The 17,235-nt window shown below is 35.2% G+C and overlaps 2 protein-coding genes and 1 pseudogene across 2 annotated transcripts; all 3 read left to right on the forward strand.

The window, feature by feature from the left end:
* The first annotated feature begins 73 nt into the window (after positions 1-73).
* LOC110608781 lies at positions 74-4,732 on the forward strand. Its single transcript, XM_021748076.2, has 10 exons — positions 74-688; positions 850-987; positions 1,419-1,607; positions 2,680-2,817; positions 2,995-3,116; positions 3,196-3,328; positions 3,412-3,541; positions 3,631-3,710; positions 3,844-3,984; positions 4,106-4,732. The coding sequence occupies exons 1-10, from the start codon at positions 209-211 to the stop codon at positions 4,298-4,300; spliced, it is 1,746 nt and encodes a 581-aa protein (XP_021603768.1). The 5' UTR covers positions 74-208; the 3' UTR covers positions 4,301-4,732.
* A 7,569-nt stretch (positions 4,733-12,301) lies between these two features.
* On the forward strand, positions 12,302-14,298 carry LOC110606447 (HMG-Y-related protein A). Its single transcript, XM_021745250.2, has 2 exons — positions 12,302-12,526; positions 13,532-14,298. Exons 1-2 carry the CDS (start codon positions 12,476-12,478, stop codon positions 14,051-14,053), a joined length of 573 nt encoding a protein of 190 aa, XP_021600942.1. The 5' UTR covers positions 12,302-12,475; the 3' UTR covers positions 14,054-14,298.
* Positions 14,299-14,718: 420 nt separating this feature from the next.
* LOC110609955 lies at positions 14,719-16,648 on the forward strand (annotated as a pseudogene).
* Positions 16,649-17,235: the final 587 nt, after the last annotated feature.

Consider the following 17,235-nt stretch of genomic DNA (forward strand, 5'->3'; position numbering starts at 1 on the left):
ACAAACTAAATAAATCCACGTGGAGTTTGATCAAGCGTTCCTTTCTTAGTTTCTTCTCCTATTCTCTCCTCATTCCCTGATTTAAAACCCGACCCGCCTTATTCTCCTGTATTTTTTTCTCTCTCTCGTTTGCTCGCTTGTCGACGTGTACACATCACACAGTTTTTCTCTGTGGTTTTTGTGTGAAAAGCTGCCGTTTCTACGAGTCATGGATGAGCATTCAGCTCATGCTGATCAAGGTCTCAAAGAAGAAGAACAAATTTACTTCCATGATAATTATACAAAGCAAAATGACGGCGAATGGCAAACAGTTTCCTACCACAAGCGAAACAGAAAGTATTCGAAACTCCCAGCGCCGGAGAATTCCTCCGGCTATAGTTACAATGGTGTCACTGCCACTAATCCAGATGTGTGCCGCTCCATCGAGCAATATTCAGAGGACCGCCTCCAGAGAATCCTCAAGGAGCAGCGAGCCTCCGCCGCAGTTGGTGAGTATTCCGTCGCAGGGAACGGATCGAAGCGACATTCCGATGACGATGGAGACAGCGATACAGAAGCTACTGCTGGGGCTGCCAACGGGGAGAAGAAGAAGAAGGCAAAGAAACAGAAGAAGCCAAAGGTGACGGTGGCGGAGGCGTCTGCGACAATCGATGCTGGTGATCTAGGCGCGTTTCTTGTTGATATAACCGTAAGAGTTAATAATTTGTGCTGTTATTTGTGTTTTTGAGGAGTTCCCCATCTTGAGTTTTGTCTGTTGTTCTTATGGGATTATAAATTCTCACATGCTTGCTAAATACAATTTATATTTTCCCGTGTGATTTTTGTGCTTTATTGGCGGTTTCTTTACAGTCATCGTATGAGACGCAGCAGGATATACAGCTAATGCGATTTGCAGATTACTTTGGAAGGGCGTTTGCTTCAGTGAGCTCGGCGCAATTCCCGTGGTTGAAGACCTTCAGGGAGTCTTCAGTTTCTAAGTTAGTTGATGTAAGTTTTTATCTTAATTTCCGCTGCTGCTTATTTTTCTGCTTGCTGGCTTTCTCCTGTTTTGAATATTTTGTTGTAAAAAAGCGGATATCTCTTGGGTTTTCTAGCATCTCAATATTTGGCATTTTTTTTTTCCAAAATGAAGAAAAATAAATTGAGGCAAAAGTTGGTTTCTTCTGTTGCTTATGCGTCTGCTCTTTCGGGCTCGAATCAAAAGAGGGTGCCGGAGCCTGTTATGATTTTTATATGTCCATCGCAAAATGTTAAGCATTGCCGTTTGTGGTTAGAGATCACTTATCTGCTTGTGTGGGTTGCTTCCTTGTCCCTTGCTCTGAAGGGTTACGATTAATCGTTTAGATGTGTCCTTTATGTTATTCTATTATTCGTTTGCTATATTCACCAAATTCTGTTTTTAATTTTGTTTCCGTCAGATTCCCCTTTCTCATATTTCTGAAGATGTTTACAAGATAGCTGTGGACTGGCTTGGCCATCGATCTCATGAAGCACTTGAGTCTTTTGTGCTGTGGTTAATGGATAGCATTTTTGCTGACTTTGCTAGTCATCAAGCAGCTGTCAAGGGATCCAAAAAACCGGTGCAACAATTACCATCAAAATCCCAGGTAAATATGTAATGCAATTGAATCTATTTGGAGTTTGCTGCATGGCCAGTTTCCACTAAATTATAGGAGAATTACTATTTTGAAAGTTTAGGGAAGGTAAATCTAGAAAAGTGAACACTGTTTGACATTCATTTAGATGAACAAGTGAATGCTGGTGTTGAATTTGACATTTACGATGACCACACACCTGGCTGATCTGAGGTCATTATCTGTTATTTATGTTAATGAATTATATGGTCATTTCCTGCCAAGGTATGGTGTTTTCTTTCTCGGAAAGAAGGAAAAATTTTCTATGGCCATATGTTTTCTGTATCGTAAGTAGATGAGAACTCCTGTTCACTCTTTTGTTCACACCACCAGAAATAAGATTTTAAGTGGAAAAATCTAGAGATAGGAGCATGAAGTACAGGAAGATGTAGGATATTGTCATGTGGTGGATAACATGGAGGGGCAAGAACTTGAGGGATTTTTAGAATATTTTGGATGGCAGAAATCTCATTCTAGATCTTTTTCATTTTTTAAATCACGTGAATAGTCTGTTTTGCATAGATCTTCATTGAGTTTACTTATATTTGGTTCAATTTATTGAAACATTCTGACTCGTAATAATTGATAGTTGATAATTTGCAGTGATAAATAGTGTATTAATCTTAAGTTTGATCTAGATTGCCCTTTATATGGCTGAAAATTTTTACTGTTTTTACATAAATTCAATATGAAACTGTAAGTAAACATTCATTGCTTTATTTTTTTTTTTAATTTATCACTTCCCCTAGATGATTTTTATATTTGAATATCAGTTCTTCTTTTAGTTGTGATTTTTTTAAAATAAAGAACTTGTATATATGTATTGTATATGATTCACACACCTCTTTCATGTTGGAAACATTTCAGGAAACTTTGCTTCAATTTAAATTTGTTTATGATTGGCATATCATGTTTGCCAGTACAGGTTTTCGTTGGCAGTGAGTTTTTAAGTTTTCAAGTTGAAGATGATAAGAAATATAGTGCTAATTATGGATTTTGCTTTTCAGCAAACTAATCATTTTCTATCTATATTATGGGAACCTAGGTTGCTATGTTTGTTATTTTAGCAATAGCATTACGAAGAAAGCCAGATGTATTGATCAATTTATTGCCAATAATAAGAGAAAATCCAAAATATCAAGGACAAGACAAGCTTCCAGTCACAGTGTGGGTGATTGCTCAGGTAACCGGAGAATTTAATTTTCCCAGATATACAAATTTGTCTCCTTGGTCAATGAACTTTAAATATATGAACATAGATATTGATGTGGAATTAGTTTTAAACACAGCTGAATGACAAAAAAGGATCCATATTCAACCATATTTGTCTGGGGTTAAGGCTCAATTGTTGTTGTTGTAGGCATCCGAAGGAGATTTGGTAGTGGGGTTGTACATGTGGACGCGTGTTCTTTTGCCTGTACTGAGTAGTAAATCAAGCAATAATCCACAATCTAGGGACTTGATCTTACAGTTGGTTGAGAGGTTAGACACCATTGAGATTAATGCTTATGTTTTCTGCTCTATGTCTTCTGCTTTATGTTCCCTTTTGGTTTGTGATTAGAATTTTGTCCTTCCCAAAGGCGCGGGCAATTTTACTAAATGGTGCTGTTAAAAAAGGTGAACGCTTAGTGCCCCCATCAGCTTTTGAACTTCTGATGAGAGTCACATTCCCAGCTCCATCAGGACGAGTTAAGGTCAGTATTTTTTAATGCAGAATATGTGAATGGATAAGGAAAACTTGAGATCTGAGACCATTTTTATGCTTGTTCTACTATAGGCAACTGAGAGGTTTGAAGCTGTTTATCCAATCTTAAAAGAAATTGCTCTTGCTGGTTCATCTGGAAGCAAATCAATGAATCAAGTTACACATGAGATATTGAACTCTGCAATCAAAGCTGCTGGAGAAGGTACTGGTAAACCTAAATACATTGCTTGTCGAAAGTCAATTCTCTGTTAATAACTATGTAGCAGAGTTAGTCAGTGGTGATGTCTGTAGGTGTCCCTGACTTATCAAAAGAAGCCAGTGATGTTTTTATTTGGTGTTTGGCACAAAACTCTGACGCTTACAAGCAATGGGTAAGCATTTGGTGTGTTATTTATGACCTCCTGTCTCTCTCTTTTGCTCTCTGTATTTTAGAGCTCAGAATTGACTGTTGATATACACGTTATTGACTTTTTGTTGTTTGAATGTGACACTGTTTGGAAATAGGACATGTTATATCTGGATCATCTTGAAGCAAGTGTAATTGTTTTGAGAAAGCTGTCTGATGAAGGGAAAGAGTACTCTGTTAAACATGCTACTCACAACTCGTTATCATTGAGGGAAACTTTAGAGTTTTTCAGGCAGAAGGTAACATATTTTTATGAAACGATTCCCTTTCACGTTGTGCAATGGATCATGTGTGGCTGGATGATATTACTTTCACCGCTGTAGTCTGTAGCTAACTTGTTTAATGTTTGTGTTTGTGGAGAATGAGAAAGCATTGGCAGATGCAGAAGATGCTGGCTATCATGCATCATTAAGAGAAGCTGACAAGTACTGCAAGGTGATCCTGGGACGGGTATCAAAAGGACATGGATGCAGGAGGACCATGTTATTTGTGTCTGTTGCATTGGCTGTCGGTGCTGCTATCGTGTCCCGTACCGTTCAGTCTTGGGATTTGTAAAAATACTGTGCTGTATTCATCTTACCAACCCCGTAAAGCCCATTCCGGAATCTGGATAGGTTCATCAGCAGCTACTGGCTCTCACAAGTGCCATTTATCCAAGAATGTCTGGGTTAGTTGAGTTCCTTGAGCAGTCCATTGTGAAGTGGCGTAGGGTAGGATAATAATTCACAAAAAAACTAGATGGAGGAGCAGCAGCAGCAATAAATAATAGGAGGCAGTGGCGGTAACAGTAACGGTAGCAGCCCAAATTAATTGGGTTACGTATTACAGTGTGTTGTGTTTAGTTTAGGGCTCCTAGGGTTAATAGTATGTTTCTCCTCTGTAGTTGAGTAATTTATAGTGGTTTGCGCGTGTTAGAGTTTTGAGCATGTAAATTTTCATAGTTTAGTTTTGGCTTAAGAGAATTTTCAATCTATTTGATTTGAGCAATTTTTCCTTTTTTTTTTTTAATTTGAAAATGATGGGAACGCGTTCACATCGACGCCGCCCAGTTACAGTAAACAGAGAGAATTAGGAAAGTTTTTGGGCGGGTTTAGCTTCCCAATTATCCCCAAATTAGCTAATATATGATGATCGAGGAATAATTAATTAAATTGGTTTATGAAAAAGTTGGTGAATCTCAAAATTAATTAATAGATTATGTTGTGTTCAAAACACTTTTTTGTTTATTTATTATTTTATAATTTATTCATCATACCCTTACATAAAATAACTAAACTGCAATTTTCTTCGACTGTTAGTGTGAAACTTTCAATATCTGCCTAGACCACCGATATAAATATCTCTCTGATGTGAGAAGGAATCTGTTGGATGACAATGGCAAGACTAATCCACAACTGAACTCTATAAAATCCCGTTGTAGTGATTACTAATGTGAATGTTTAATATAAGCTTCATCTCATATGAAAATGACATTAATTAACAACTATTAAGTTACATATTTATAATCAAATTTGTAAATATAAATATTAAAAAAATTAGATTAAATATTGATGTAAATTAAATATAAATATTTCTTTTAATAATTAAATAATTATTAACGAAGCCAGAGCTTTTCGTGGTCTTACGTTTACTAAGTTTTAAGTGGCCTTTACCAGGCGAAGCTTTCGCTTGTGGCCGCAATTTCTTGTTCCTGTTTTATTGGGCCCTGAGAACGAGAAGGCAACCCTATCAGATTTCCATACAATCATACAACTGACCTTCGTTTCAACTGCCCGCTATTTTCTTTGACCTTTCGTTTGCTATAAATTATTAAAAAAAAAAATTTACGTCTTGTAAAATTATGTGTTTAAAATAAAAAATTTTAAATTCTTTTGCTCTAAATAAAAAAATAGAAAAAATAAATCAATTAAATTAAATTATTACAAAATTTTTAATTTAAAAAAATGAGAAAAAAAAAAATAAAAACAAAAACAAAACACTTCTCGCTATCTTCATATTAGTTTACTCTGATATTTTTATGAATAAAAAATATTAATATTATATTATATTCTTAATAAATTTTAATTAATTAATAATATAAGTATATATGTTTTATTTTATTTTGACTAAATCAGTTATAACTAATAATCGATATTTCATAGGTTTGAATTTTGTTAATTTTAATTTAATTCAGTTAATATTTTAAAAGTAGATTAAAATTACAATACAGTTTGATTTGATGAGTCAAATACCTTCCTTAATTATGGATGTAGATTATTGAGGTTGTTTGCATTTGATTTGGACTAATGTTTTTTATTTTTTGTACTTTAGTGTATAAATGGGGCTCAAATCCCATTAGCTTTAAAACATTTTCTAGAGTTGGTCCAATCTTTCACTTTCATGTTTTATGCTTTTCTTTTTTTCTTTTAGATTTTTTTTTTTAAATTACGAATGAATTTTAGCAAGTTTTTATTTATAACTTACGTATAAATTAATATCAATTTTTTAATTTTTTACTGTTCACAAAAAATCATCAAATAAAGCCCTTGTTTAGCGAATGACTTTTTTTTAAGAGCACATTTGGAAAAAAATTATATATATTTTTACTCATAAATGATAATTACTAACTTGCAATAAATTACAAATCTACTAACTTACATCGCTACCGATTCACTCGTAACAAGTATAAACCTACCGACTTACAGTGCTACCAATTCACAGTATTTCAGATAAAATTTAGTTATTATATTAAAAATATCATTTATCTTACGGATAATCTACTGAAATAAAGTATATGAAATGCGAGAATAAATATTCAAAATAACCGCAATCGAAATCTTAATTTCTCACAATATTATGGATGATAAATTGTAAAGAATAGTATATACAATAGCAGAATCCATTTCACATTTTATATTCTGAAAATCCACATCATAAGCCAAGTGAATCGCTGTTAGCATAGCACAGCACGTGCTTTCTCCATTATAATCGAGGAACATCAAACTCGTGTAGTAATATTATACACAATCCTACAGTACTATCTTTAGCCATTACAGCAATAGCAGTCGTTGAAAACTAATTATTCCATGACACATCACAATTCAATTTGATACATCCTATAGAAGGAGAACTCCAAGTCACAAGTGAACAAGGCCTAGATGGATGAGGGAGAAGATCAGTAAAAACACCACTCTGATGTAACAAGCCAAAATCAATGAAGATATAATATGATGTAGTGACCGGATCGGGCTGTATGAACTCAAAAACACTCTTATTTCTTTCCTTCAAGATATGTCATAAGATAAGTGTAACCAAAGTAAATAACCGAACTGAAATCTTACTAATGTCTCCACTATATTGCAAAATCAGGAAAATCCATGGGAATAGATTTATACCCATGTGGATCAATATGTCAGACCACACAAGTATGTGGGCACTCCAAGAAAACATATTCTAAGGTTTTAGACGAAAATTAATAAATATAGCACTAAGAGTCTTGTAAAATATCTCGATGAACCAAATTTATAAATACTGATAATGTATTGTGAAAAAGTCACCAAAGAAAAATTTTCAATTTGTGAGGGATTTGAATAGACTATATACTCTCCATGTACTTAGATAGATAGTAGAGAAAAAAGAGGGTGTAATCATTATTTGATGTGCATATGAACGACACACGAGTTGCCTATAATCAGACTGCATATTACATTGACCAGTACGAGCACAATGACAAACAAGATAATTAGGTGTACCAATAAGGGCTACTAAAACAGAGAGAATAACTATAACTAGCGAAGGGTGAATCACTGCCGCACTACCTTATGGTTTCAGTCTAAAATTTTATGATCAATTAAATATGATACCCTCTCTATATCCACCAGACGAATTGACCAACATCTTCGTTGCCATATGTTATCTCGTGTGACCCCTTTTATTATTTTTCAATTATATTACATTTTATTTAATAAATAAAATAATTTAAATTTTTTATAAATTTATAATTATATTTCAATTTTTTTTATCTATTAGATAAAATAATTCAAATCTTTTCACAAATTTATGTTTATATCCTAATTTTTAAATATCAAATACATAATTATAAAAACACTCAAAATATCAACGGCTACATCCTTTGCTAAAGTATTGGTGTAGGAAAAAAAAATGGTCCATGGCGGTTTTTTTCTCTCCTTTTGGTGTCTTGTTAAGGATATAACGCTACTTTTATGGGTGTCTTAATAATTATATTCCAATAATATTGAAAGATTGATATATAAATATAAATTAACAAAAATTTTGGAATTATTTTATAAAATAGACAAAGAAATTTGAAATATAAATGTGGATCCACAAAAAATTTCAAATTATTTTATCTGATAAATCAAAAATATAAATTAAAATACCAAATAGAATGACTCGTAATAATCTCCGATTTTGATTAAAATTAATTTTAACTCTCAGTTAAAATTATAAATTGACAGAAAAAATTTCAATTATTTAATTTAATTGGCCATTTAAAAGTAAGAGTGTGCAATCTGCCGTTTTATTTAGAATAAAAAATCAAACGTAAATTCAATTCAATTAAATTAAATTAATAATAATAATAATAATAATAATAATAAATGTGATAATTAGAAGAAATGAGTAAAATTGTTATAACTGTTATGATTTCTTTTATGAATTATTTGATCTTTATGTATAACTAGTTAACAAATAATTACTTCTATAATTCTTTATAAGTTGTGCAGCGTTGTTAGTGCAGAAGAAAAGTTTTTTAGAGACTCATATTAAACATTATTATGGATGAGATAGTGATAGATCAAAGGTAACAGTTGCCTTATCTCTCAAATATATCCTTTACAATAATATAGAGAACGAACACCTGAATAAGTGTATCCTAGAGAAAAAAAATGAAAAATCAAGATTAAGTTTCGAAATGATGAAAATGAGTCAAAAAGTGAAATATGTGAAAGTCTAGAGGGGATAAAAAAGAAAACAACAATTACAGGAGTATCAAACAATGTATTATAGTGCCAACCAACCATGATTGTTGAACACGTGTTCATTCTCTTTGAGGTAAGTAAACATTTTGACAGGGCAACCAAGAGGAATGCAGGGTAACATTGGCGTGAGAGTTGTATTAAATGCCGTTGGGAGTAACAATATTGCGAAAGCAAATAATTCACTCATTTTACGACAAAAGGAAGAAGGAAGATAAGGGAAAACTGAAAAAAAAGTGAGGATCATTGAACCGGTCAAAAGAGTGTGGTGCTCAAGGTAGTGATGAGAGATTGAGATCCTCAATGATAATTCAGTACAAGAGAAGGGAATTTAATGAGAGGGAACCCTCTCGCATCTAATGTGTATAATGTTTCTTGTGTTTTCTGACATCATTCTTTATCTTTATTTATTTATTTATTCATTTATTTTAAGACATTTTGTGTATTATTGAGTCAGATTCCTCGTGATGTGGGACTTGACAAGTTTGTGCTAACAGATATTGTGAACATATAGTGTATAGCTTCCTTTAGAATGGATTAAAAAATAATATGCATTATTAAAAGGACGAGTTTAGTCCTACCTTTATGGTTGAGCAGGAAAGAGACCTCATGGCCAAACAAAAGTTTTCAGAATTGGATTAACGTGGAGGAGGACCGAAATAGGTCAAGAAGCATAGGTTGCTTGAGGCAAGTTGAAAAGACAAGTCGATGTTGTGAGTTACGATGAAAGCGGTATAATAAAAGGAGTATCTTCTAGTAATTTCTTAGTGTTAAGTCATAATGATGGTATTAATTATTTCATGTATAGTTAATCTTAGTAGTTGTTTTGAATATATTTTTGTTGCTCATAGGGTTCAACAAGAAAATGCAACTTTTCAGTCATCATGGATATTTGATGTGTAATGTGCATCTTTTGTAGGCATTTAGGTAAACTGCATTATCAGGTAAAGAAAAAAGGAGATAAAGTGTGCAGAATGCCAGAGATTACGAAGGAGAGAACCATAAGACGTACAAAAGAGGAAGAGAGTGCTGAGTGAGTTCTTTTGAAAGTGGAGACACCAATTTCATAAGAGGATTCGCCGAGCTTCGCTACAAATGCAATAAGGTTGTGTTGTGTCAAGGAGATGGGTAAAGGCAGTTCAAGTCTTAGTAGTCAAGTGTTGTTAGTACACCTGTTGATTCATATAGTGTTGTATAACTTGTATTCTAGATAACTTACTATATTAATTAGTATTTCAATCTAACATGGTTAGTACTAACCTTTTTTATAAGACTATTACAGGTTAATCACGATGCCATGTGGCATGAATTTATGTAGGTTGACAGATTTACTGTATGATAGGGTTATGCTTTTGAGGCAAAGAGTAAGGTCGACAAATAAAGACAAGTAATGGCGAGATAGGTAAAGGAGAAAAGAACTAGCGATCAACGAGTTTAGGCAATAAGTTCGTGCAGAGGAGTAAAATAACAACTTCTCACAATATTTGCAATAGACTAAGTAATCAAGAATGAAACATTTACCAACTGAAAATAGAGTTTTCTTAGTTTCATCGTCATTAAGAGCTAGCAGCTCATAAAGATCAATTGGGGGAGATACCAACAATTGAATGATTTCATATCAAGAATTAAAATTGTCCAACAATTTAATCAAGCAGGGCTGGTATTAGATCACATTGCGAGCAAGTTTAGAAGCATTAGACTCGAAGATTGAAAAACCCCAACAAACAACGAGGACGTCGACCGTTTAAGTGGGGGAGTGTTAAGGTCATGGAGTTTTCAAGGATCAAAATTATAATTTTTCGACATTGGAATTCCCAAGAAGCAATATTAGGATAAATTAGTAGAAAGATAATGGTCGGGACAATCTATTATAATTACTTTATATATATTTATTTTTGGGGTGTCATATGAGACACATTGATATTTTTACCTCTCATAAATCTAGTTATTTTTAAGGTTTTTAGGGGGAGTGATTAGTTGGCTACCGGCGAGTACCAGACCCAATTAGCTACCATAGGTCTCTGGAGTTTCTAAATTGTGTTTTATGGATGGTTTATAAAAAATGTGAGAATTATTGTAATAAAATGCATACTTACTGTTTTACTTTTTGATGACAGCTGGATCTCACTACCCCGGTATAAGGTGTAGCCCATGATGGTGACCCTGATCCAAAGGCCCAAAGGCCTCTTTAACAAGCCAGCCTGAACCACCCAATCTTGAGGTCAGGCCTCCCGCGGGCCTTAGCCCGTTCACACCAAGCTCGGCCCGAGACGTGACAGGAGAAAGGACAGCAGGCCCAATCACCTCGCAGCCCTGGCCCAATCACCTCGCAGCCCTGTTTACACACACGTCGAAGGGAATTAAATGACTGCCTGACATAAAGAGGGCATCTGACAGTTTCGTACGTACGGACCTGCATGACAGAGACAAGTGACAGAGACAAGTGACATTACAACAGAGAGGCCGCTAGGCATCACTAGCAAACAAAAGAAAAGAAATAAAGAGGAGAGTGCACCTTCTCTTCACCTAAACTTATCCAATAATTATAAACCCCATTTTCTCTGCTTATCAGATCATTACTATTTAAAATAAAATAAATAATCAGTTTATTGAATTTACGGTGGGGTGAGACTTTTAAATGAATGCGAGCTGTTGGCTTAGTTCTTCGCGAAAATAAGTTTGATTAATCAACATTTACATAATAATATTTAGAGAAAATCGGGTGACCTTGCCTTCAAGCCAAGTGCCGCATTCTCTTAAACTACCCCAAATCAACCCAACAAATAAAATAATCCATTCTCTGGAACTTCGTTTGCGCATGTTGTTGATGGTTTTTCTCTTCGAATAGAGGTGCAACCTCGTTTTGCCATGAAGGCGAAGACTGAAATCGCCAATGACGGCTCAAGGGGAGGACTGAAATGAGTCTGCTTCTTCTTCTTCTTTTTCCGTCCTTCAAATGAAGGTGTGATGGTTCTTCCTCTGCTATAATTGTGTCTCTGCCAGACTTTTTGGTTGAATCTTACTTGTCGAAGAGATTCGTGGAAAGAAAGAAATGAGATACAAGGATGGAGATCAGGGGCTGACAGCTTATACACTGTAAAAATTTTAATTATTTAAATTCAAGTTTTAAATGAGAGCTAATTATAAAAAAAAAGTAATAAAATTAGATAATCGATGTCTTGGAGCTTTCTCGTCACTCATACAAAATGTTGCAGAAGGAAAAAGTAGAAAGCAGTGATAAAAATAGTTGAAAATCAGTAAATGAGCATTATTCTAGGAGGAAGAGGGGGCAGTACGGCAGCAGTAGTGAGTTAGGGGGACCATCTCCTTTTGCTTTCTTAGGAAAGAGCCAGCCCAAAACTGATGATAACAAAAACCCACCAAAAACAATGGATAATCTTGTAATTTTGGCAATTTTATTTTAATATTTAACACCTGCCACGTCATTAATCTCAGTGCCACCGTCATCACACAACCTCAGTCATTGGATCATCATCCACTAAATCATTCCCAGCCGTCCATTTTCTCTCCAAAAAGTAAAATATTAAAAAATAATAAAAATCCATTTCTGCCCATATCCTTTTGTGCAGAATAGATGAAATAAACTGTTCCTTTGCAGAGTTTTGAAAGAAAGAAAAAGAAGTTGGCGTAGTTGGGAGCTGCCCTTGTGGCTGTGGGGACTCACCCAGTTTGGACTTTGAAGAAGTTTCTCACTTTCCCTCTCTCTATCTCTTTCTCTCTCTTGGGAAAATTAATGGCTGCTGAAGAGGTTGATAAGCCTCCATCACTCCCTCCTTACCCTGAGGTACATGCACATCACTGTTTCTTTCAACTCCCTCCATAAACAAAATTAACAACTTGTCTTTTATATAACTTCCCTTCATAATTTCTTAATTGGGTTTTATTCTAATTGATATATTCTTCTTCATTTATCATTGTTTTTCATGCTTTTGTCATTTTTTTTAAAAAAAATGGTGCCTTTTTTTTTGTGATATTTAATTGGGTTTCTGGGGAATTACCCAATTTGATTTTGCAATGGTTTGTTGCTGCTCAACTGCAAGTTTCTCAGCTTAAGAGGGAAAGAATCTGCATTCTTTTGAACCTATTTCCGTTCAATCACCCATTTCACATTCTGATACAAATAAAACTTTTTTTCTTTTTGGTTTTTGTTTTCGCTGTCTTATTTTGTGTTACTGCTGTTCAATTTATAGTGGTCAAATGGATAATTGGGGATTTTTTTAAAAAAAATTATATGTGATCCCAAAAAAACCTATTTTCTTCTGGTATTTCTCATCGTGCATGCATTACAAAGATTTTCCCCCCTAAAATTCACTGCGTAAGGCGAAAATTTGCAATTTATTTTTTGTGTTTTGGTGTTATGGATATGATTCGACATCTATTTGAGTGTTAAATCTGTTGTATATGGTTTTTTTTTTTTTTAATTATACCAAAAATATAAAATTTTGGGAAAATAAGAAATCTCATTTTCCTGTAATTCTCATTTTGCATTTTCGTTTTTACAGGTCGCTTCAATTCCATTTTAATTTCTATAGCTTTAGTTGATCATGCTTTGAATTAGTATTTTCTTAGCCTTGCAGAAAAGGGTTTCTCTATTACAAATTTATCTGGTTTGATTCATGAAAAGCCCAAGAAAAAGGGTGTTGAGAATCCTAATGCAACGTATTTACTTTCAAGCTCTTATTGCAAGTGTTTCCATTAAATAGTAAATGATTGATTTTTTTTTTTTTTTTCTGATAAGGATATGTCCTACATTTTTCTAATTCTGTAGAAGTTTTACTCGTGTATATAGATGATTTTGGCTGCACTTGAAGCATTGAATGAGAAAAACGGCTCTAATAAGACATCCATTTCAAAGCATATTGAATCAAAATATGGAGAATTACCAGCTGCCCACACAACGCTACTCGCTCACCACCTCAACAAAATGAAGGATACCGGAGAGTTGGTCTTTTGGAAAAACAACTACATGAAAGCAGACCCAAATGCGCCTCCGAGGCGTGGCCGTGGGAGGCCCCCCAAACCCAAGGTTCCATTACCACTGGGTTCTCTCCTGGCCCCTGCCAGACCTAGGGGCCGTCCTCCCAAGGACCCAAATGCATCCCCAACCCCAAAGTCAGTCAAACCAAAAGTTGCAGCTACAGGTAGTGGAAAGCCAAGAGGTAGGCCACGCAAGATGGCACGTCCCACAGGAGGAATGAGTGGAACTACTGCAACCACAACAGTGGTAATGGCATCAGGGACTGGGAGGCCAAGAGGTCGGCCCCCAAAAGTGAAGCCTGGTTCTGTGACTGAAGTGAGTGTTCAAATTTAGGGTACCAGTCTTCCAGCAGTGATAGTAGTAGTTGGACTCTGTTGTTTTCATGTGTTTGTAGAATTGGGTGGTGGCGTGTTTCTACCTTTACTCTTTAGGTTTGCTAATTTGTCTATGCATATGTGCAAGTTCCTGTAGAATTGAATGATTGTAGTTGATGTTGTTAAGGCTTTGTTGGTTTACTCTAGAGAATAATTTGGTAGTACTGATGATTTGTTCTATAATTCAGTTTGCTGTTTCTATTATTGAGCTTTACCTTTGATCTGAAAAACCATACTGGAGCCTACTGCACCTGGAAAACTGGAAGTTCACTTTCACTTTTCACTGCAATAAAACAGTGTACGCCATTAGTTTCATTTTATTGAAAGCAACAGAAGTGGGATATATGGTCTTATCTTTCAGAGTTTTACCTTATGATTGATGAGTGATTGTAATTTGGCAAATGGGAATGGCAAGAAGCTTCCGTACAGGGTCATTTTGATGGACGAGATATAAAAGCAATGGTCTTCTGTTTCCTGTCATCTGATCTCATGGTTTTTTTTTGTTCTGGTCTGTATGTATTGATGGCTGTTGAATGGTGTCTTTAATGTGGGTCACTCGTGTTTTTATTGGGGAGAGGAGAGAGAGAGGAGAGGAATATTTTGATTGGGTCTAAGAGGATAGGGATGGTTTTGCCACCTGCCAGTGTTGGGAGATTTAGCTTTCAGTCGTGGTTAAAATCCATGGTGAAACTGCCATTGCAGCTGAAGTTTTATTCCCTTTCTACATCTCTCAGTTTTTGTCCCAGGATTGTGGAGTTTTGCAATGTGAGTGCTTGTATAGAGATTAAATTTAAAAAAAAAAAAAAAATTCTATTGACAAGTTGATCCTTTGAAATTTATAAATGCTACTATAATTTAACCATTTTATTTATTATGATATATTATGAAAGAGGAGTTGAAAGAAAAAATACTTTTATTTGTTTTGACTTAGAAATGTAATAGCAAAAAGTAAAGATTTTAATAATAATAATAATAATAATTAAATCAAAGTTAAAAACATTCTAATAAAGAAATTGAAATTAATTGAACAAATTAAAAATAAGGAAATTAATGGAAATCAAGAAGTGTGACTCAAATTTAAATGTAGGAAATGAATAAAACGACAAAGACTACTAAAGCTAAATCAGCCTAGAATCCAATTGCAAAATGGAAAAGGATAAACTTGTAAATTTGGAGGAATTATTTGTATTATTTAGCACATGCCACGTCATCGATCTGAGATATAAACCCATGTCGACAGGAGCTATGCCACGTCATCAACGGCTAGAAAGTGATTAGCCGTGCAATTTAATTCCATTTTAATAAGGAAGACGTTGATAGCCAAATCAAACAGATCAACAGCAAATGGTTCCCTTAATGCGTTGCTTAGAGATTTGCAAGAATTGATTGAAAGAGATCTCATTCTGTCGCTCTCTGTGCAAATCTTGTGGCTTCTGAAGAGCTTAATAAGCTTCTATCACTCCCTTCCTACCCTGAGGTATACACTCAACGGAAACCTTTATTTCGCTGTTTCACAGAAAAAGAAAGGTTGATATTTTATTTTATGTTTTTCTACCTTTTCTTTTTGAGCTCATTTTCCTTGCAGTCCCTCTCTAACAATTTGTTATACGCTTCAATCAAAATAGAGTCTTCAATAGATTTGTGAAATTACGAAAGAAACCCATTTTCATTTTGCATGTTCACTATAGCTATGCTCAATATCTGTGTTGTTTTTAGCAGCATGGAAGGTTCGACCTTGAATGCCTTCTATAACCCATTAAATTATATCCCCCCAAAGAAAAGGGTGCATTATCATTCAACATGGGTACTATTTCTAATCTTATTTTGAATTATGGTGTCTTATGTAGATGATTTTGGCAGCAATCGCGGCACTGGATGAGAAGAATGGCTCCAACAAGACGTCTATGTCAAAGTACATTGAATGAAAATATAGGGACTTGCCGGCAGGCCACACAACCCTTTTCTCCCACCACCTCAACAGAATGAAGAGTACAGGAGAGCTACTCTTCTGGAAAAACAACTACATGAAAGCAGATACCAATGCACCTCCCAGGCGTGGCCGTGGCAGGCCTCCTAAGCCTAAAGTTCCACTGCCACCAGGCACTGTTGTGTCCCCTGCTAGACACAGGGCCGTCCACCAAAGGACCAAAATGCACCCCCAAAGCCTGCACCTACTGGAAGTGGAAAGCCAAGAGGGAGGCCAAGAAAAATAGCACAGTCCATGGAGCAAATGAATGGGACTACCACTGCAACTGTACCCCAATAGTGGCAATGGCAGAGGACCCAAGGGATAGGCCTCCAAAGGAGAGGCCTGCTTCTGTGATTGGATTGAATGTTCAAAATTAGGCCAACTTCTTAGAGGAGAGATAGCAGCAGTTGCTGGACTGACCTAGTCTCGTAGAATTTGGTGTTGTTGGGTTAATTATGACCGTGCCTGTAATTTCGTGTAGAATTAGATGACTATAGTGGTTATTAGTGAGTCGAGGCTAGCTTTTAGTTTTAGTTTGTAGATATTATCTTGACTGCAACAACGGTTCCACGTATTGTCCTGTTCTGTGATTGGGTAGGTTAAGTTCCTTTGCTAATTTTAATGGCATACACTGGTGGGAACTGTTTTGATAGTAGCCATGTTTTTACAGTTACAGAATCAGAAAATACAGTTAACGTTCAAAATTTTGGAGACAATTTCAGTCTCATCGAGTCAAAGTTCAATCAGTATAAGGTTTCAGAACATCAGAAACTTTCATGTATTACAGAATTGCAAGACACACCCATGAGAGGGTAACTGAGTTTCAAAATTTTACTAGCGCCATAATGCGCCGGAATGGCTTATTTTATTTCTTACGATCATCCAAATCGACAAGTGGAAAAATTGATGAAGCTATTCTAAGCATCATCTGCTAACACTGTTAGATTTGAAGGAAGCAAATTTGCTTAAAGGAGCTCCCTTTCTTGCCTTCTATTGGCGCACAAGCAGTGAACTGTGTCAAGTGTTGATGGAACAAGATGGCATTAAGACCATTATTCTCAACATAAAATCTACCAACATTCCTCTGCCTCCCAACACCCTCTTTTTAAGCCGAAGAGAAGCCGTGGTCTCCTCAAAAGATCCTCCAACCAGTATCAGTAGAATTATACGAG

This window comes from Manihot esculenta, chromosome 2 (assembly GCF_001659605.2).
Source record: "Manihot esculenta cultivar AM560-2 chromosome 2, M.esculenta_v8, whole genome shotgun sequence".
Lineage (NCBI taxonomy): Eukaryota > Viridiplantae > Streptophyta > Magnoliopsida > Malpighiales > Euphorbiaceae > Manihot > Manihot esculenta.

Coding starts and splice junctions, on each gene's coding strand:
- LOC110608781 (XM_021748076.2), top strand. CDS start 209: ATGGATGAGCATTCAGCTCATGCTGATCAAGGTCTCAAAGAAGAAGAA. Junction 689..849: donor CGTTTCTTGTTGATATAACC/GTAAGAGTTAAT, acceptor GTTTCTTTACAG/TCATCGTATGAGACGCAGCA. Junction 2,818..2,994: donor CAGTGTGGGTGATTGCTCAG/GTAACCGGAGAA, acceptor TTGTTGTTGTAG/GCATCCGAAGGAGATTTGGT.
- LOC110606447 (XM_021745250.2), top strand. CDS start 12,476: ATGGCTGCTGAAGAGGTTGATAAGCCTCCATCACTCCCTCCTTACCCT. Junction 12,527..13,531: donor CACTCCCTCCTTACCCTGAG/GTACATGCACAT, acceptor TCGTGTATATAG/ATGATTTTGGCTGCACTTGA.